Genomic DNA, 20,803 nt, shown 5'->3' on the forward strand with positions numbered 1-20,803 from the left:
TCTGTCACATGGGGTCACCATGAGTCAGAATCGAATGGATGGCAACTACCACCACCACCATCCTAAAAGTTTTGGGTGGCAGATTAACTTCAATTTGAAATTTTTTTTTAAATTAACATCAGTTTGAGGATAATATTCGACCTGTTTTAGACTTGAGAGGGCAGGGTTGTGGGGGGCAGGGAGGCAGTGTGCCTAGTTTGGAGGGAGGTGGGGGCAGGTGGTGGGGACGGGGTTCAGTGGCCTGGAGGGAGGGCCCAACAATTTCTTCTACCCTTCCCTTCTAGGTGCCAGAATGGAAAATTCATGGAGTCCAGCTTAGCCCAGGTCAACAAACTTTTATTGCTGTTTCTGGCTCCCCCAGCCCCAGCATGATTCCTGTTGCTTACAGTGTAGAAATACTGCAGGGAATGTTGGGAGTGGTGGTGCCGCCTCCCCTCCTCTGTACACTGCCAAGGTTAAAGACAACCCCACTTGGTGGGGAGAGAGGGCTAGACAGGGGAGGAATTCAAGGGCATGTATGGCTCAGTCCCACTTCTGCTGGCTGCAGAGAATAGGAAACCTGGTTCCAAACTTTTTTCAAAAGGGGAGAGGGAGCTGAATTTGGCTGCTGTTGCACCCTTGGCCTTGCTGCCATGTTTCCATGGAAATGAGGGAGGGGCAGGGTGTAGCTCACTCTGACTACCTGGGGGATGGCAGAGCAGGCATTTGGTAAACATATCCCCTTCCACTGGACCCAACACATACAACTGTCCCCAGTCAACCCCCAAGCTCACTGCCCACTCCACCTCCTTCCTTTCTGGAGCTGGTTTCCGGCCAGTGACTCCAGGCAGGGGCTCCTGGTGTCTACTTTGCACAGCTAGGACTCACTGACAACAGTCAGAATCTGAGTATGTCCACCAGGCTCAGCAGCAGCCCTAGTAGAGCCGTTGGTTGCAATGCCTCCATGAGAAAGCAGCAAATGTGCCCTCATAACTCTCCGTGTACCTGCTGTTTCTCAAACAAAACTTAAAAAAACATAAACCAAAATGCTTAAGGTTAGAAGCAAGACAAATAGCTCCCTAGCGATGCTGTGGGCTAGGATAGGGGTCAGGGGGCACATCCTTCTGAGACTTGGGCAGCTGTGCACCCTGCCTTCTGCCCTTCTGAAGCTTGCTTCTTCCCAAGGGGCTGTCGCTGGGGGCTGGGATCCGAATCTCCACTTGTGCCTAGAGCTGTACCCACTGCTGTGGGTGGACGAGGCTCTCCTGTCGCCATGGTGAGGTGGATGCTCAGTACCATGGGTCAGCCTGGTGCTGCTGGTTGTAGAGCTGAAGCTTGATTTGGTCTCTGATCTGACTCACCAGAATCTGGGACAGCAGGATTCCCACCAGCTGCAAAAGGCAAGAAGGAACTGGGCTGCAGTAGCAACGCCTCTGCTCCCCTGACTGAGCAGTGTCCGCACCACTCCCCCACCCCCTGCCTTTCTCCCTTCTCCTGTCCTCTGGCCCTCAGCAACATCAATGCCTTGACACCCAACTGATCCCCAGGTGCCCTCCCAAAAATAAAGGAGCCTTTGTGGAGTTTCTGGGGCCCACAAGTCTTACAGGGTAAATTACCTGGGGGATGGCGAGGCCCAGTGCCACACCGCCAAGTAAGAAGAGATTGCTGTGTATCCAGTTGACCAGTTTGTCAATACAGCCATTGGGGTAGATGACTTTACTAGCTGCCAAGTAATCAAGGGCCTGCATACCTTGGCCACACATGGTGTTGATCACTGCCTGAGGAGAGAGTTGGAAAGCCAAGTGGGACTCCCATTCCAATCACTTTTTGCCTCAGGCCCTAGCTGATGGGCTTCCCAGCCTTCTGGACTCCTACGCTGGTAGAGAACACATGTGGGAGCCGCTGGGTTGGAAACTCCTAAGGGCAGACTTCCTTTCCTCTGAGAGGTTAAAGTCCAGATCTCGCTTTCCATCTGCCCCTTCTGAGCCCCTAGTTGGGCTACAAGAGTGCAAGGTTACCACAGCCATCAGATCAGGGTTAAGAAAGGCATCTGGTAGCTATCCTACAAAATTGACTGGTTAAGGAGGGATATCACTGCTGATGTCAGATAGATCCTGGCTGAAGGTGGAGAATACCAGAAAGATGGTTACCTGTGTTTTATTGACTATGCAAAGGCATTTGACTGTGTAGATCATAACAAATTATGGATAACACTGAGAAGAATGGAAATTCTAGAACACTTAATTGTGCTCATGTGAAACCTGAACATAGACCAAGAAGCAGTCATTTGAACAGAACAAGAGGATACTGCGTGGTTTAAAATCAGGAAAGGTGTGCATCAGGGGTGTATCGTTTCACCATACTTATTCAATCTGTATGCTGAGCAAAAAATCTGAGAAGCTGGACTATATGAAGAAAAATGTGGAGGAAGACTGATTAACAACCTGCGATATGTGGATGACACAACCTTGCTTGCTGCAAGTGAAGAGGACTTGAAACACTTACCGGTGAAGAGCAAAGACCACAGCCTTCAGTATGGATTACACCTCAACATAAAGAAAACAAAAATCCTCACAACTGGACCAACAAGTAACATCACCATAAATGGAGAGAAGATTGAAATTGTCAAGGATTTCATTTTACTTGGATCCAAAATCAATGCCCATGGAAGCAGCAGTCAAGAAATCAAGTGACTATTTTGCATTAGACAAATCTGCTGCAAAAGACCTCTTTATAGTGTTAAAAAGCAAAGATGTCACTTTAAGGACTCAGATGTGCCTGAACCAAGTCGTGGTATTTTCAATTGCCTCATATACATGTGAAAGCTGTACAATGAGTAAGAAAGACTGAAGAAGAATGGATGCTTTTGAATTATGGTGTTGGTGAAGAATACTGAATACACCATGGACTGCCAGAAGAATGAACAAATAGGTCTTGGAAGGACTGAAGACAGAATGCTCCTTAGAAGCCAGGATGGTGAGATTCGTCTCATGTACTTTGGCAGGTTATCAGGAGAGACTGGTTCCTGGAGAAGGACATCATGCTTGGTATCATGGATTGAATTGTGTCCCCCCAAAAATATGGGTCAACTTGGTTAAGCCATGATTCCCAGTATTGTGTGTTTGTCTTCCATTTTGTGATTGATGTAATTTTCCTGTGTGTTGTAAATCCTAAACTCTGCCTGTAGTTAATGAGGTGAGATTATGTTATTAGATTATGTTAAAGAACATTAGGGTGGGATGTAACACCCAGGTCACATCCCTGATACAATGCAAAGGGAGTTTCTCTGGGGTGTGGCCTGCATCACCTTTTATCTTATAAGAGATAAAAGGAAGAGGAAGCAAGCATAGAGTTGGGGACCTCATATCAGCAAGAAAGCAGTGGTGGGAGCAGAGTATGTTCTTTGGACCCAGGGTCCCTGCACCTGAGAAGCTCCTAGACCAGGGGAAGATTGATGACAAGGACCTTCCTCCAGAGCTGACAGAGAGAACGTCTTCCCCTGGAGCTGAAGCCCTGAATGCAGACTTCTACCCTGCTAAACTGTGAGAGAGTAAATTTCTCTTTGTTAAAGCCATCCACTTATGGTATTTCTATTATAGCAGCACTAGGTAACTATGACACTTGGTAAAGTACAGTGCCAGCGAAAAAGAGGAAGACCCTCAACAAGATGGATTGACACAGTGAATGCAACAATGGGTTCAAACATAGCAAAGATTCTCAGGAGGGTGCAGGACCAGGAAGTGTTTTGTTCTGTTGTGCACAGGGTCACTATGAGTTGGAACTGACTCCACGGCACCTACCAACAACAAGAAAGTAGAAATGAGGATCCCCACCAGCAGATGCCCTAATCAGAAATGGCCTCGGATCACTGCCTAGGAGGAAATGCGGGGGGAACGGTTGCTCACCTGGTTGGGGGTGGGCAAGCAGCAGGAGTAAGGCACAGAGCAGCGCTCGCGGCTGGGGTTGTCATCCGAGCAGTTGAAGTACATGTTCAGGGACCAGTCCTTGTAGGAAATCCCTCCACAGCAGCTGAACTGCAACAAAGCCCACCCAAAGAAGTTACGGATCACCCGCCCCACACATTGAGGTCACCGGCGGAACTGGCAGAGCAGCTGGAAGTCTATGGTCAGCTTCTTCTGCTTGTAACTTCAGGTTGTGTTTACATACAACCTTGAATCTTCAGCTCAAGCTTCTCAGAGTTGCGTTCGTCTGAAGAAATTTTTTAAAGTTCCATTACTTTATATGTCTTGCTGAACTTACCGGAGTGCTTGATTTTACCGCTGTATACATTTTTTGTTTTACACATTTAACTGTGAATGCCTTGTGGGCAGTTGCTGGTTGTGCAGGCCTGCACAGCAGAGCCTGGCAAAAGGAGGAGCTCGACATACTGGCTGAAACAATTAAAAGATCAACTCCAAAAGCTTTTATCTCAAGTCAGAGAAAATGCAGGAGGGGAAGCTTCAGTATTGTGGGCCCATAATTACTCCATGGGAGTAAACAGGGCCCCAAAGTAAGTGTCTGCTCACCAGGGTAGGGGACTCAGCACTGGTCTCAAGAACTTTACACTTTAACTTTTGAACGGGTAATATTTTAAAATCTGCCCAGTCCATCCCCTATAGAGAACTACCATATGTGATTTCTTATGCATCCTTTCAGATTTCTTTTGCAAATATGAATCTATATTCTTTCCTTCCTCTTATTATTTTTTTTTAACACAAATGGTAGATTACTATATATACTGTCTGTCCTGAAAAGTACTTTTAAAGCACCCTGCTGTGTGTGTGTGTGTGTTTTTCACCAAGCCCCAAACCCCCTTCCCAGAATCTATTGCCTGGCAGGTGATGAGGGGGCCCACAGGCCTGGAGGGTAAGGCATCCCTCGAGATGTTGTCAGCTTTTGCCCGCAGCCTCCCAGACCACTAGCAACCCTACCGCCCTTCACCCATACCTCCTTCTGGCCATAATCAATGAGGTTCTGCAGATCCAAGTCATCTCTGTAGTGCACGATGGCATTGTTGATGATGTCGCTCACTTTCCCCCTTGCCTGCCAGAGACACCGGGGAGGAAGTCAGGACACAGGACTAACCCCTAACTGACTTCTCCCTGCAGAAATAACAGTAGGCAGTGCTCACCCATCTCTATGAAGTCAGCTTTGAAATCAGAACTTAGTCCTAGTGATGGAACATGGCCAGCTCCAAAGCCCACCCATCCCTGGGACTTCAGGTCCCCATGGGCAAGAGAGCTGCTGGACCCGCTGTTGCTACTTCTCTGACAGCAGCTTCTTTTTGTGGGCCCTCTGAGGCCAGGTGTTAATCTAGTTGGAGGGGAGGAAGAAGCTTCGTTTGGGCCAGGGGCGAGAGCCACATTTCAAGATAATCCAACATTTATCTTCCTCTACTCTATTATGTATTGCATTTGGGCAAATCTGCTGCAAAAGACCTCTTTGAAGTGTTAACAAGCAAAGATGTCACCTTGAAGAGTAAGATGCACCTGACACAAGCCATGGTATTTTCAGTCACCTCATATGCGTGCAAAAGCTGGACAACGAAAAAAAAGGCCGAAGAAGAATTGATGCATTTGAATTATGGTGTTGGCAAAGAATACTGAATATACCATGAACTTGCAGAAGAATGAACAAATCTGTTTTGGAAAAACTACAGCCAGAATGTTCCTTAGAAGCAAGGATGGTGAGACTTCATCTCACATAGTTTGGACATGTTATCAGGAGGGATCAATCCCTAGAGAAGGATATCATGCTTGGTAAAGCAGACGGTCAGCGACAAAGAGGAAGACCATCAACCAGATGGACTGACAAAGTACCTGCAACAATGGGCTCAAATATAGCAGTGGTTGTGAGGATGGTGCAGGACTGGCAGTGTTTCGCTCTGTTGTACATAAGGTTGTTATCAGTCAAAACCAATCTGACAGCACCTAATAGCAACAACAACATTCTACCAAGGAGCCATGGTGGTACAATGGTTAAGCGCTTGGCTGCTAACCAAAAGGTCAGTGGTTTGAACCCATCAGCAGCTTTGTAGGAGAAAAAACCTCACAATCTGCTTCTGTAAAGATCACAAGCCTAGGAAACCCTATGGGGCAGTTCTATCCTATTATATAGGGTTGCTATGAATCAGAATTGACTCAGTGGCACACAACATTACTCTACCTAGTCTGCCTCTACCCACTATTACGACAAAATACTTCTTGACGATGTAAAGCAGAGTTAACTAAGGTTTCCTAGAAAGAGGCTTACTGAACTGAGGCACTGACCTCTAGTGGACATAAAGAGAATTGCATCTCTGGGAGCCGCGGGTGGCGCAGCGGTTAAGAGATACTGTGAGCTATGACTGCTAACCAAAAGGTTGGCACTTCGAATCCACAAGCTCCTCCTTGGAAACACTATGGAGCAGTTCTACTCTGTCCTATAGGGTCACTTAGGAGTTGGAATCGACTTGATGGCATTGGGAGACTCAACAGATCTCCCATATCATTTTAGCCCGTATCATCACTAAGCCAGAAAAAAAAATTCTGAATTAACTCAGTGGCTGTCCCTTTCATAGTTTTATGCCATGCTCTGTTACTTCCTGCTCCACTGCTTTTCCAAGGTTTCCTCTCTGTAGTCCTATACTCTGCCCCAAGCAATAATCTGCCCTTTGGGAAAGGAATTCTGGGATACAAGGACTGTCACTGAATAGCAGACCACTTCCAGACATAGTAAACACTATCCAAAATCAGGTTTCCTTTCCCCATTTCCTCCCCTCTGTTTATCCTAAGAAACAAATGTTTTTCCCACTAAACAATTAAAAAATAAAAAGAGGCTCTTCATGTTGTCTGTGGCCTACTTGGTAATTGAATTTTACTTAGTCATTTGATATTAAAGTTTGTGGATTATTTAAACCTGGTGTTCATGAAGTTACTTCCCTGTTGACCTCTCAGACTGTCAGAGAAAAGCCCCTCATGATCTTGAAAACCTCTTTAAATATGGTGATTTTAAAAGCCACTCATTCATTCCCAAGGAGAACCTTTCCAAGCTGGATGCTTATCGGGGGAAGGCTAAATGTGTGCAAGAACCTTCCCTTCCTCCACCTGGTTCACACCTGAGGAGGCCTCTTAGCTCCCAACTGATACCTCATCTGAGAAGACAAAGCCCAGGATACCAGCAGCCAGCTGTAGCAGGAACACGACGGTGAGGCAGAGAGAGAACTGTGGGAGGAGGCAGGAGGAGGGTCTGTTAGCATTCTGGAGGACCCCTTCCAGGGCTATGGGGAGTGTTGGGGGCCTACTCCTCCCAGATGCCCCCCACATGGAAAAGGCTACTGCCTCTGGGACACTGTCTGAGGTGGCCACCCTGTTCCTGGGTCACCTGGGGCTGAGCTCTGCAGTGAGGCATGGACAGCACAGGTCTTGGGGGTGGGACAGAGGAAACAGAAGGGCTGTAGGAACAGCACCTGTCTTTTCATCGGAGCCCCTGACCACTCACCGTCTGCAGGAGGCAGATGTTCTCACGGAGGGATCCGATGCAGCCGCAGAAGGTGAGCAGGAACATGAGGACGCCTACCACAATCAGGAGGATAGCAGGGTCCAACGCCAGGCTGGCCAAGGCTGCTTCTGGGGGAGAGGCCGTCCCGGAATTTGAGCCTGATGCCAACTGAAGGGGCCCCCAGAGATGGGGTAGGGGTGTTCAAGAACTGTTCTATTTCCCCTGGTGGGGGGATCTACAGTGTGGTTGGGTGAGGGCCACAGGGAGTTAGTGTCCCCTCCCATGGGGAGAACAAAAATGGGCCCAGAATAGTTTGTGGCATTTAACTTGAGGAACTAAGTAAAATCCTTTATTCCCTGGGTTTAAGAGAGGAGGGGCCGCTTTCACTCCAGAAAAGAGTTAGAATGGCCTTAGGCTCGCCAGCCTTTCAGATTCCGTATCCTGGAGACTCAGTAGGAATGGAGGTGGAGTTACTCCAGGACAGAGCTGAGGAGGGGCTAAAGTTCTTGATTATTCTTGCTCCCAGAGGCCTGTCTTCTTTCCCAGACACCTCCTGAGACTGAAATGTAGGCATATCTTAGATTCACAGGAGCTCAGGGGAATCCCGGTGAGCTGGCATGGGTGGCCCAGCCCCATGGAGCCGGCCTCTAAGATTTGGCCTGAAGAAGGCTGCTGCCTTTAGCCCCAGAGCTTATGTAAGAAGTACTTGAGGGTCAGGGCCAAGTGAGGTGGAGGAGGCAGGAGCAAGAAGAGCCCTAAAGCATGGAGAGGGACCTTTAGCTCACCTGCATGCTTCATCAGCCGAGCGTAGACACCCACGGCCACCATCCCCAAGGCGATCACCTGAGCAGAGAGGAAAAGGGCCAGACCCTGAGATTTTGGAAAGCTGTGAGAAACCCTAAAGAAGAGTAGCAGAAGGTGACCTCCAGGCTCTGAGGTGAGAATCTTCCTCGGTACCTGCCAGCGCTTTAGCATCCATGAAGTGCTTGTGCTAACGTGATCTCACCCGATCCTCACATAAAATGACCTTGTGAGGCAGATATCCCATTTTATAGATGAGGAAATCAAGGAAATACAAGGTTAATACAGAACTGTAGTTACGAACATAGACTTGGGAGTGAGTCAAACCTGGGCCTGTGCTGGGTCACGTTCTGAGCCTTAGTTTCTGTATTTGAAGATAGGAATTAAAAAAAAAAAAAAAAAAAAAACCCTGTATCTCATGAAGATTACTGTGAGAATTAAATAAAATAACACATGGAAAGCATTTAGCATAGTGCCTGACAATAGCCACTTTCTATCATTTCTTGTAATTAACTTGTCCAGGGACACAGAGAAACTATGAAGTTCTAAACTCTAGACCATCTACCTCAAGGGGCAAGCCTGAGGAGACAGCACACTCCCAGCTCTCTAATCCTCTAGGAGGTCAATATGGTGTCAAGTGCAAGGGAGAAAGTGCACACCAGTGTGAAAGAGGGCATGTGTGTGTGTAAAACACTGGAACTACCTCAGTGAAGGAAGCTTTATCTTTATAAACCCGGATTCCGGTGTGGAGGAATGGAGGAGTTTATGCCCTTCCAACAACCTAGCTGCTCCCTGAGAGAACGAACCAATCGGAGACTAACAGGAGTCCCCAGAGGGGCCTTTCCTGCCCCGAGGCCTCCAGGAGTGCAGAGCAGCCCCAGTGCATACCTCCCTTGGCCACCCTTTCTTTGTGCCCAGTCCCCAGGCTGGTGCTAAGCAACAGCTGGCTGTCACCATGGCAACAGCTGAGGCCAAGCTCTGGCTGGAGGGAGTTCTCAGCAGCAGGGACTCAGCCAACTCAGTGGGGAACAAGGAGGTTGGCTAGACCCCAGAGTCCTGCAAGACAGAACCAGCTGGAAAGAGCGACATTGGGGCTGTGGTGGGAGAAGGGAGCTGGGCCCCTATAATATGTAATAGGGTCAGACTAGTCTCTTAGTAGAAGTTCATGGGTGTTGCAAACAGTTGACACATTTGGCTGCTAACTGAAAGGCTGGCTGGTGGTTCAAATAACCCAGAGGCGCCTTGGAAGAAAGGCCTGGCAATCTACTTCCCAAAAATCAGCTATTGAAAACCCTACAGAGCACAGTTCTAATCTGACAAACGTGGGGTCGCCATGAGTTCGAATCGACTTGATGGCCACTGCTACTGATAGTCATTTAGCAGAGAGACATTTTTCCTTGTGGGCTTCTTTTATGAAGGGCCTCTGCCATCTGGCTGGGGTGGGGAAGACATTCAGCAGTAAATGGGAAACCCTTACTAAAACCATGTCTCTCAGGACCCTTCTCTGCCCATAGGCACAGCCCTCTTTCCTGACCCCATCACTTGCTTCTGACTCAGGGCCCGATGTCTTCTCTGCCTGGCCCCATGTTCTCTGTCCAGGAGAGAGGGAGCTGTTTGTGAGTGGTGTGTGGGGCTGGAGGTGCCGGCTGGCTTTTTGTCCTACAGCACACTCGGGCTCAGGGAGCTCAGGGAGGAGGTGGGGACACAGCACGACAGAGACCGCACTCAGCCCCAGGCCCAAGGGCACGGCCACTGACCAGAGTGACTGAGCTTCTCAGTCTGCCCTTTAAACTAACCACAGCCAGTTACCGTTCTGAATCATTTTATGAAACTATGGAAAAATATGTATCTGCTCTTTATTGCTTGCTCCCAGGCTCCTCATTGTGTTTTCACATGTTAAATTTTAAGTAGGGTGCAAAACTTTCCACAAAGATGGTCTCTGATTGAATTCTAACAGCTAAAACAAGAAAGGGAAAGTAAACAGAGGCTGTGTACCACAGGGTAACCTAATTCCATTTATGGGTCTGTAATTAAGCATATAGGAGCCCTAGTGGTATAGTGGGTAAGTGCTCGGCTAACCAAAAGGTTGGCAGTTCAAACCCATGAGTCACTCCACAGGTGAAAGGTGTGGCAGTCTGCTTCAATAAAGATTGCAGCCTTGGAAACCCTATGTCCTATAGGGTCGCTATGAATCAGAATCGATTCGTCAGCAATGGGTGAGTTACACATATTCTGCCTCTATCTGTGGTAGGCAGAATAATGTCCCCCCAAAGATGTCCATGTCCTGATATCTGAAACTTGTGAGTAGTACCTTACACGGAAAAGGGATTTTGCAGATTAAGTCAAGGACCTTGAGAAGGGGTGAGTCTCCTGGTAGGCCTGATATAATCATAAGAGACTTTATAACAGGGAGCCAGGAAGGCCCGAGTTAGAGAAGGAGGTATGAGGATGGAAGCAGAGATTGGAGTGATGTGGGGCCATGAGCCAAGGAATACAGGTAGTCTCTAGTAGCTACAGAAGGAAGGAAAATGGATTCTCAGAGCCTCCGGAAAGGACACAGCCCTACCAATACCTGGATTTTGGCCCAGCGAAACTTACCGTGGACTAATAATCTCCAGAACAGTAAGAAAATAAATCTGTGTTGTTTGAAGTCACTAAAGTTTGTGGTGGCTGGTTATAGCAGCAGTAGGAAACTAATACACTATCCAAGTCCAATTCACCAGCTGCTATGTACAAGGAATGCAAATAGGAGACAGGGTGCCTACCCTTAAGGAGTTTACACTCTATGTGTTCTATGGGGGTGGGGAGTGGACAGGAGCATTTATAATCTAAAACAGTGATTCTCAACCTTGACTGACCTTGGACTCATCTGTGGGGGTGGGGGTGGGGGCAGGGCACTAAAAACTCCTGGTGCTGCACCCCAAACCAAGCATATCAGAATCTCTGGCATTGGGACCCAGGTAACAGTAGTCCTTTATGTTTCCCAGGTCATTTCAACGTGCAGCCAAGTTTGAGAACCACAGCCTAAGTAAGGCACAATCGGCCAGCGATCTAGAGCAGCAAAGGCAGGCTACGTGAAAACCGAGATGAAGACTTTAATATGATCATTAATATTTAACGGATCATTAATGAAGCCTCTCACCTGGCACTCCCGGCTAACTCTAAAATCCCACGCTTCTGTTACTGAGCTGCCTCCTTGTCTCGGGGTCACAGCTCGCCCTTCCACACTTTCGCTCCTGCCCCCACCTCCCACCCCGAATTCCTCAAAGCCGCTGCCATTCCAGAGTTAGTGCTGCTGTTATTAACAGCGCAGCGTTTTAGTGCTGAATAGGGCCTTGGCAATGCGCTCGACCAGTCACCTCTTTTTAGGTGATGATAAATGGAAGCCAAAAGAGGAGAAATGACACTTACGCAAGCACACGTGGGTGCAGTTGCAAAATCTGACCAAACCCAATTTTCCAGCCTCAGTCTGTTGCTCTTTCCACTGTCAGTCTTTGCTACAAAATCCTCATAACAAAATCCCCCAATGCCAGCAATACCTCCTTTCACGGCTATTCGCGGTCTGGCTAGAACGAAGTCTGGAAAGGTGGAAAAGCTAGATACAGTTTTAAAAAGAGCTGAGTCTAGCCTTTAGCAAAAGGCATGCTCCTGAAGAGCTGTCCATCAAATGATATAAAATAATTTGCACGAGCCAGTACCTTTATCCTCATGTAAGCCCTTGGGCTCCTTGGAGAAACGGCTGATTCTAGGAGCCCTGATGGCGCAATGGGTTAAGTGCTCAGCTGCCAACTGAAAGGTTGTCGGTTTGAACTCACCAGCTGCTCCTCGGGAGAAAGACCTGGCAATCTGCTTCCATAAATATTACAGCCTTAGAAAGTTCCATGGTGCAGTTAGTTCCACTCTGTCACAAGGGGATACTATGAGTCAGAATTGACTTGATGGCACCCAACAACAACAGGACTGAGGCAGGAAATATACAAGATGAGCCTGTAGCATCTTGTAGTGCCATAAAGTAAGGAAAACAAAAACAAAAACTCCACATTGTTGGGAGTATGCCAAAGGGACACAGGAGCCAACTGAAAGAGCTCCCAGTGGCCAACGCTGGAATGATCAGAGCAACAATATAAATAAATAAGTATTGGGTTATTACTTAAAGTATAAAATTAATATCCATGAGTCCATGCTGATATAGACAAATGATAGAATAAATAAATAAATGAGGGAGAAGAGACAAATTTCCTGTACAGAAGAATTCCAAATAATGTAGGTAGCTAATCTGCCCTCAAGGAGGTGGGGCATAACTGCTCACCCCTTAAGGCCTTTCTGTCTTCGTGACACTGACTTTGTTTTTGATACTGACATTTTTTGGTAAGTCCAGGCCAGTCATTTTGCAGAATGTCCTTCAGTTTGGATTTGTCTGATTGTTTCCTCACAGTTAGATTCAGATTAACCATTCTGACAGGAACACTACACAGGTAACACGTTCTTCTCAGTGCATCACGTAAGGAGGTACCACATATTAATTTCTATCACAGCAACGAGAAAAAGTTTTACTAACAGATGATATCGCTGTTCAACATATGTCTCTGCATCTCATAAAACAATAAATGGCAATACTCTAAATAAATTGTTTCCTAGTTTTCCGTAAGATTCATTTGCTACTTGTCCTCTTCCCCTAGCCTTCTGCTAGCACTTGGGAGAAAATCGAAAACGGAGGAAATTCTCCCCATTATTTTGACTTTTTTTTCAGCAAATTGGGAAAAGGCAGCCATGATTTGATGTTTGTGAGAAAATCCCTTATTCCAGCCCCTAGGACATTACTTCAGGGCCATCTACCCCAGGAGAGGAAAGGTTACAGGGTTCCAAGTTGAGGCCGTTTCTCTCCTGGCTCTAAAGCCCAAATGCCAATAACTATAGGCAAATCCCTTAGCTCTTGGGGTCCCTTCCCACAGGAGTGCACTTTAAGGTCAAGGCGGTATGAAAAGTCACGAGCCCTGTGGGAAGGTCCTCAGTAACCACAGTGGGGTCTCTGTTCCTATGATATACATGAATATTCTCCGTAAACCATAAACTATAAAGGCATCATTAGTTAGCATCTCACTCTGGCTAACAGTAAGAATGTGAGCCAAAAGGGTTCTAAGCTGAAAGAGGTAAGGATCAAGGTTGGCCCTTATCTAGGCTCTATCCCCACCTACTGGCCACTCCCTTTCCTCCTTCCTGGAGGAGCACTCCTGGGGAGGAGCACTCATCCTAGCCCTCCACGCCCAGGCTCAGCAGATGACCCCTAGGAGCTATTTCCAACAATAGTGATACCTATCGCCTGTTGAGTGCTAAGGGACAGGCCCCGCGCTAAACACTTTACACACACTATCCCATTTAATTCTGACCACAACCCAAAGAGGTGTGTTAGTGTCTCTGGTGAACTGATACTCAGAGAGCTCAAACAACTTTCTGCAGGTGGCTCAGTTAGCGAATGGCTGCAGTGGGATCAGAACCCAGTTCTGTTTGTCTCCAAAGCCTCCTGATCTCAACGGCAATGCTGCCTTCCTATCTGCCTCACAGCAACCCCAGCACACGCACGTTCACCTCAGGGCCTCATGTGAGATGGGAAGAAGCAGCTGCCTGCAGTTATCTTGGGGAGCCAGCTGGTAATCTCAAAATGGGGTGGGGAATCAGGTGAAGAGGGGAGAGTAAGATAGCACCAGGAGGTGACAGGGTACCAGCAGGGATAGGGGCCGCTCTGAGAGAACTCCCTGTTGCACTGCCCTGAAAGGGGAAGGAGGGCCCGCCCGCCAGAGCAGCCTCAGAGAGCCCTGGCCTTGTCTGTCTTCCACATTCCAAAGTCCAGTCTGCAAGAAGGGTGTGCATCTGTCTCGAGTCCACACCTCTTCTTTGGAATCTCTCCCTCCTCTTTTGCAGGTGGTGGGTGGGGAGGAGACATCTGAGGGTAGAGTGACCCCCTGTGTGGGAATGAAATCCCTGTGCCCACTCAAAGGGAAGTTGGGAGGGAAGGTTCTCCACCCCCCGTTTCTCAGTTCTTTCTACCCTAATTTCTAGATGGAGTCAAAGAAACCACAGCCTGCTAGACCTAAAGCAGGCCCTCTCTCTTCATCTAGGCTCTGCACATGCTGGTCCTTCTGTGGTCACCTGGCTCTGCTGTTCCTGAGATGGCAGCTTACCCATGTGCAGCTGGCTCTCTGCTTTCTCTCTCTGGATATTGGATGGTTTATCCTGCTGGAATGGGGATTCCACAGGGCTCACTTCCTCTCAAGAGAATATCTGGGGCCAACCCTTTAGCTTCTTCCTCAGGCCTGGGCCGGTTTTAGGTGGGTTTTAAGTGGGGAAGGGACATGTAGAGGAGCGGAGCCCGCAAGAGCTCACAGCAGTGTAGACATTCAGACTCACGGCCCTGGAGTTACTGGCCTGCTGCTACACGACTCTGAAAGCTGTTACACCTTGTTTTTTCTCTAACGGCTGCTTGAACTTTATGGTTTTCACTTGGTACAAGGCAAGCAGAGCGACTGGGGGAGTCAGGAAGGCATGCGCGTGGCCTGGACAGCAGACAGTGTGACTCTCATCTTCATTTTTGGTGCTTTGGCTTTTTTGTTGTTGTGTTTATTAAAAAAAAAAAAAAACCTGACTACTTCAATTACTGAAGCCTGCATACTGGATGGGGGAAGGAAGGGAGGAGAGGGAGAAGATGGTTCTACTTCCTAGTGTACGGGGAAGTGTGGTAGGTGGGTGTCAGCTTGTGGGTGGTGGGTGGCAGGAAGGGCCCCTCCAACCCAGGACAGGTCCTTCCTGGGCTTGACGACTGGCTCCTTCCTCGTGGTTTCTGAGCCAGGTTACAAAAGATGGTGCCACAGGTGTCTTGGGCAGTTCCAGGAGCCTTAGAGACTCTAATACAGTGGGCCCAGATGGGAGAGTGGACTTCCTGAAGAAAAAGATGCCTCACCAGTGGCCTGGGTCAGCCTAGGAAAGACCTGAATGGTGGAGGATCAATTCCCCAAACTACCTGGCTCTGAGTGAGACGCTGGAGGGATGGCTGCCATTACTTCTGACCTCGCTTGGGGTAGGGGTGCTAGATCAAAGGGCCCGCTGCAGAGGCGAGCACAGTGGGATATGCCACCACCTGAACTCTCAAGGACTTGAAGTGGTGCTGCATCTTGAGAGACCAGTGTCCATGGAGGGGGCAGGGAGGAGGGAGGGAAGGGGAGAGGGAAAGAGGAAGGGAAGGGAGGAGGAAGAGAAGTGAGGGAAGGGGGAATGGAGGGGGAGAGGGGGGAGATCATGCCCCTAACCTGCAGGGTCTACTCTCTCACTGACCATTCAGTAAACATTCAACAAGCACCTACCCTCCGCCACACAGTTGGGCACTGAGAATCCAGAAATGAATAAACCAGTCCCTGCTCTGGACCCCAAAGTCTAGAAGGGAAAACAGATGAACAAACATATACTGGGAGCCCAGATAAGAGGTGTGACAATCAAAGTATGTACAAGGAAGCCTGGGCTGAGACACAGGGGATGCGGGTCTGAGCTACTGGGCTCTGCTGGACTCAAAAGCCACCTCAACAGCTGCCCCAAGTGGCAAAGAGGACCAGCGAGGAAGGAGGAGGCAGCAGTGGCAGCACTAATAACGTTCCTGGCCATGTATGTCTGTGGCTGATAGCGCATGCTGCCCCAGTGTCTTCCCTCTGCACAGAGCTGTCTGACATGGGCAGCGAGGGAAAGTCAGCTACTTCTTAACTGAAAGAAAGAAATACGTCTTCTGGGATCTTATGGCAACTACTCCAAGCCAATGGTCAGTAACCCAGCAACATGATTCTTGGAAGAGAATCAGAACTCGCAGGCAAAAGGGGAAGTAAGATTTGAAACATGAATAGGAGGAACTGGTCCTGGTCCCACAGGAGCCACCAGCTTTGAGTCAGACTCCAAATGCCCCAAGGGTCAGGGCTTCTGGAGCAGAAGGTGGCCACTGCCACCACCACCAGCTCTGAGTGTGAGCCCAGGCGATGCTGGCTACCTTCCTCATGTGTTCCAGGCACAGAAGCAGAACCCCCCTACCCCCAGCCAACATGGCTCCCCAGCAGCTGGCCAGAACATGCACTCTGCTACAAAGGGAGCGGCCGACGGCCCACACATGATGCTCCCCACACAGAAGAGGGGACTGTGATTAGGCTGGGAGCAGCCTGCAAAAAAGAAAACACAGTAGCCAGTCCATGAGGGGGGCTGGGAAGAAAGATGACCTGTGACCTACAGAAATCGGTCCTTCATCTCCAGCTGTATTTGTGTGAAGTGTAACTAACTCTGTGGCCCTCAGCTGGGGGCCACAGAGTTAGTTACACTTCAGAATGCCCAAGAAGAACTGTCCCCCAGAAAGGTCAATGTCCCAGGGATACCCAGAAACAAAGAAATTCTTCCTTAGGCCTGGCCCCAGGTATTGAAGAAAGACAACAGGCTCCAAAGTGATTCATTCACCTTTAAATAGTTCAGAGGCAGAAAAATGTTCTCCTTTAGAGGAGAAAGACTAAGGAACAGAGAGACAGATACACTGGCAAAGGGTCACACAGTAAGTTGATGCTAGAAAGAAGCTGGACCTCTTGTCCTTCAATTGTGCTATTTTTAGAGCTTCTGACTTTTTATGAGTCTAAGGAGGGCCAAGAAGGGGCTCTACTCTAATTTGGGGTGAGGCTACTTTGTCTAGCCAGGTCCTCTGACCTTGAATGAGGCATTTTTTGCCAAAGTAAATGGGTCAATTGAGCCAAATTCTCTCCCTGGCTCTGACTGCCCAGAGCCATTTGTCTGGGGGATGGGAGGGGGAAGGGAGTCCAAGAAAATGAGCATGAACGCAAGTAAAACAGATGCACCCAGCTGTTGTCGCCAGGGAGCTCAGATAAGGGGAGGTGCCAAAGACTCCAAAGGAGAACGCGACATCTTGGCTGATGGAAGAAGTCAGAATGAGCACCCGAGATCCCCGGGATGCCAGTGCTGGCTCTGAGTCCTCCAGGCTACCATGCCACTGGCTGGCACGCTCGGTGAGCAGGTCGGAGGGTTCACTCGTACTTGCCTTTAGGTGGAGTTCCCCTTAGCACATTCCCCACCCCTGGCAGTGCGGTGAGGGATTTTTTTCTGGTCTTCCCTAACCTCAGCTGAAGCAGAACCTAGGCCGTGGGGACTCGGATTGACTGTTAATACTGCTGACACTCCAGCTACAGCAGCAGCCATGTAAGCCAAGCACTTCCCCTAGACACAGAGTGGTTCAGTAGAAAAATCACCAGGCCACACCTGCTAACCAGCTGCTGAATCTTGGACAAAATAGTCACTATGTCTGCTTTAGCTTTCTCATATAGAAAATGCAGGTGCTGGGCAAGCTGTCCTCTAAAATTCGTTCGAGGGCAGTGCTGGCTCAGTGGCAGAATTCTCACCTTACGAGCAGGAGACCCAGGTTCGATTCCCAGCCAATGCACCTCATGCACGGCCCCCATCTGTCTGTCAGCGTAGGCTCATGTGTTGTATGATGCTAAACAGCTTTCACGGGAACTTCCAGACTAAGACAGACTACGAACAAAGGCCTGGTGATCTGCTTCTAAAAATCAGCCAGTGAAAACCCTGTGGATCACAATGGTCCAATCCGAAACCGATCATAGGGATGGCACAGGACTGGGGAGTGTTCTGTTCTGTTGTGCATGGGGTCTCTACCAGTTGGGTGGCAATCTGACAGCAGCTAACAACAAAATTCTTCCCAGTTGTAAAACTGAGAATTTGTTAGGAGCCCAAACTTCATTTCTCCCCAGAGTACAATGGCTGAGAGTAAGAGATTTCTCTCATTTGTCCCAAGAAGGTAGCACTTAAGTTCTTTATATCCGTACTTCACACTGGGGCCCTTGTTAAACCTTTCCAACAACTGGCTTAGATGTCTGGTCTGCTCCTTCTCCTAGGAAACATATTTTAGACTCACAGTTCTCCCTCCTGCAGGTCTGAACTTTAGGTCTCAGGCAGAGGTGGGCAAAGACCACCAGCTCCCAGAACAGCTGCTCTGGTGTGGTAGGATGGAAGACAAAAAGGAGGTGGGGGAAGGACCCTGCTGTATTCCCAAACCTGGGGGTGGGGGAAGGGGAGGGGAAACCAGGGAATCTCTAGAAGGGAAATAGGATTGAGCTAGCCTTTCATGATTTGGTTTGACCTCGGAATTCTCACCTCCAGCAGTTTTTCTGCCATTCCGATCACATTGGACCTGATTTTATGGAGGGGAAACAGGCCTACAGAGGTGAACATATTTGCTCAGGTCAGTCAACAATTAATGGCAGAGTAGGGTAAGAATCTGGGTCTCCCTAGTCCCTGCCCAATATGCTCTCCACTTTCTCACACCCAAGCAGAAGATTCAGAAAGGACCCCTGGCCTTCCTGCTCAACACAGAGTCCTACGTCAAGAAGCTGAAGACTGTCAGGCCCCAGGGGATAGAGTCTGGTTCTGAGGAAGGTGGGGCAGTTCTGGGAGAGATATCTGCACCTGGAGGCCATTTCTGCCCTTTCTCCAGCCTTTGCGGGGGGAGGGGGAAGGTGGGCACCGCAGGCTTGCAAAGCCAGAGAGAGATGATGCCCCGAACCCATCCTCTCTGCGGGAAGGGGGGAAGTGTGCAGGTTTGGGTTTTTTCCTTCCTTCATTCCCAGCAGGGCCTCCCAGCCCCAGGCCTGAAAGTCTCCTCATCATGAACCTGCCTGTGGGTCCGCCTTGGGCAGGAAAACCTGCTCCTCTAGCAAACCCACCTTTCTGGCCAGCCATGGACCCCCCATCGATGGCCAGAGAGTACCCATAAGTCTTTCCTGAATCCCCCTGTATGTCCCCAACGTCTCCTCCAGACACGGTGGGACACTGTGTCCCCGCAGCCATAAATTAACCCAAAGTGTTGCCAGCTCAGAAAAGCAGGCAGTGCGGGTCCCCACACTCGCCAGGAACCGGCGTCCCGGGATGCCCCCTTCGCAGCCAGCGGCGGGCAGCCCCCTGCCCCCTCGGGGTGCCCCGTTGCCGAGGTCCTCCCGACCCCCAAGACTCACCCAGAAAAGCATATTGAAGAAGAAGAGCAGATATTTCACCAGCGGGTTGATGAAGGAGAAATCCTCGCCGTAGACGGCCGCCGCGCCGGGTCTCCGGGCCATGGCCCCGCCGCCGCCGCCCCCGGGGGCCTAGCTCTCTGCGGCGCCGGCCCACCTGCGCGCCCCGCGCCCTGGGGCATGTGCCGCGCCGCCGCGGGAGCTGCGCGCCAGGAGCTGCGGGCGGCAGGGGCGCCGAGCCTGCGTGCGGGGGAGCGCGGCCGGGGACCGCGCCACTGCCGGATCCACCCGAGAGCCCGCGGACAGCTCGAGCGACCGAGGCTCCGCCGAGGGCGGGGGAGGACTAGCCCGGCCCGCCAGCGCCCAGGAAACGGGCCCACCGCCGGCCGCCCATTGGCGCCCCTGCCGAAGCCTGACTTCTCATTGGTGCCCGCTGATGTCACTCAGTCCCCATCCATCCCTCTGCTCCGGGAGGCGGGGGAGACACCTGTTCTGCGAGGGACAACTTGTTAAAGGGTCAGCGGCTCTGCCTCCCCCCGGAAGGAAAGCACCCCGGCTGCAGCTGCTCAAAGGGGAAAGGAGGAGGAGGAGGAATGCGCGCTGCATCGTACGCTCCTGTCCTCCATCCAGTTGCTGTGCACATATGCAAACACACATGCATTACAATCAACAAGTACGCACACTATGTTCAGCAATGCGCCAAAAACTGTGGGAATACAGGAGACTAGAGACAACCCCGAAAGGAATGACAATAAAATCTGGGAGACAAAACTAGCATACATTTAACAATTAGAGAGAATTTAAGAACACATGCAATCCTGGTTAGTAGCTATATATTTTAAATAATTATTTTGATATCTTTGGAAACCATATATCTGATAAGAATCTAATAACCGAAATATACGTAAAACTTTGACAATTTATCAGCAAAACCACAAATAACCCAATCACAAAATGGGCAAAGGACTTGCACAGACATTTCACCAAAGAGGACATACAAATAGCCACCAGACACATGAAAAGACTCTCAGCGTATTTACCCATCCAAACCCACTGCCCTCAAGTTGAATCCAACACGTAGCGACCCTATAGGACAGAGAAGAGCTGCCCCATAGGGTTTCCAAGGCCGTAAACCTTTCCCTCCGAGCGGCTGGTGGGTTCAAACCGAAGATCTTTCTGTTAACAGAGGAGCACTTTAACCACTGCACCACTGGACTCCTCGTTTAGCCATCAGAGAGATGCAAATCAAAACCACAGTAAGACATCATCACTCCCACAAGGATGGCTAAGATAAAAATAAATAGAAAATAACAAACGTTGAAGAGGATGTGGGGAAATTGGAACCCTTATCCGTTGCTGGTGGAAATCTGTAAAAATGATGTGGCCTGGTTTTCTGACCTTCTCATCTAATTCAGGAAACCCTCTGGTGGCATAGGGGTTAAGAGCTACAGCTGCTAACCAAAAGGATGGCAGTTTGATTCCACCAGGCACTC

The 20,803-nt window shown here is 49.4% G+C and overlaps 1 protein-coding gene across 2 annotated transcripts; it reads right to left on the reverse strand.

Annotated features, from left to right (window-relative positions):
* Positions 1-315: 315 nt before the first annotated feature.
* Positions 316-19,637, reverse strand: TSPAN33 (tetraspanin 33). Of its 2 annotated transcripts, none has more exons than XM_049894146.1 (8): positions 19,314-19,637; positions 8,244-8,301; positions 7,459-7,583; positions 7,107-7,181; positions 4,927-5,022; positions 3,885-4,013; positions 1,596-1,757; positions 316-1,370 (listed from the first exon to the last, which is right to left on the reverse strand). In XM_049894146.1, exons 1-8 carry the CDS (start codon positions 19,413-19,415, stop codon positions 1,269-1,271), a joined length of 849 nt encoding a protein of 282 aa, XP_049750103.1. In that variant the 5' UTR covers positions 19,416-19,637; the 3' UTR covers positions 316-1,268. The 2 variants fall into 2 exon arrangements, with proteins under 2 accessions (XP_049750103.1, XP_049750102.1); XM_049894145.1 differs by having other exon boundaries at positions 7,459-7,586.
* Between the last annotated feature and the right edge of the window lie 1,166 nt (positions 19,638-20,803).

Source organism: Elephas maximus, chromosome 8 (assembly GCF_024166365.1).
Source record: "Elephas maximus indicus isolate mEleMax1 chromosome 8, mEleMax1 primary haplotype, whole genome shotgun sequence".
NCBI classification, from domain to species: Eukaryota; Metazoa; Chordata; class Mammalia; order Proboscidea; family Elephantidae; genus Elephas; species Elephas maximus.

Bases quoted from the DNA above. Each gene is read 5' to 3' on its own strand.
- TSPAN33 (XM_049894145.1), bottom strand. From the start codon at position 19,415: ATGGCCCGGAGACCCGGCGCGGCGGCCGTCTACGGCGAGGATTTCTCC. The intron at 8,302-19,313 runs GTGAGTCTTGGG...CTCTCTGCTCAG, and splicing joins TCTTCAATATGCTTTTCTGG to GTGATCGCCTTGGGGATGGT. The intron at 4,014-4,926 runs GTATGGGTGAAG...GCTTTGTTGCAG, and splicing joins TTGATTATGGCCAGAAGGAG to TTCAGCTGCTGTGGAGGGAT.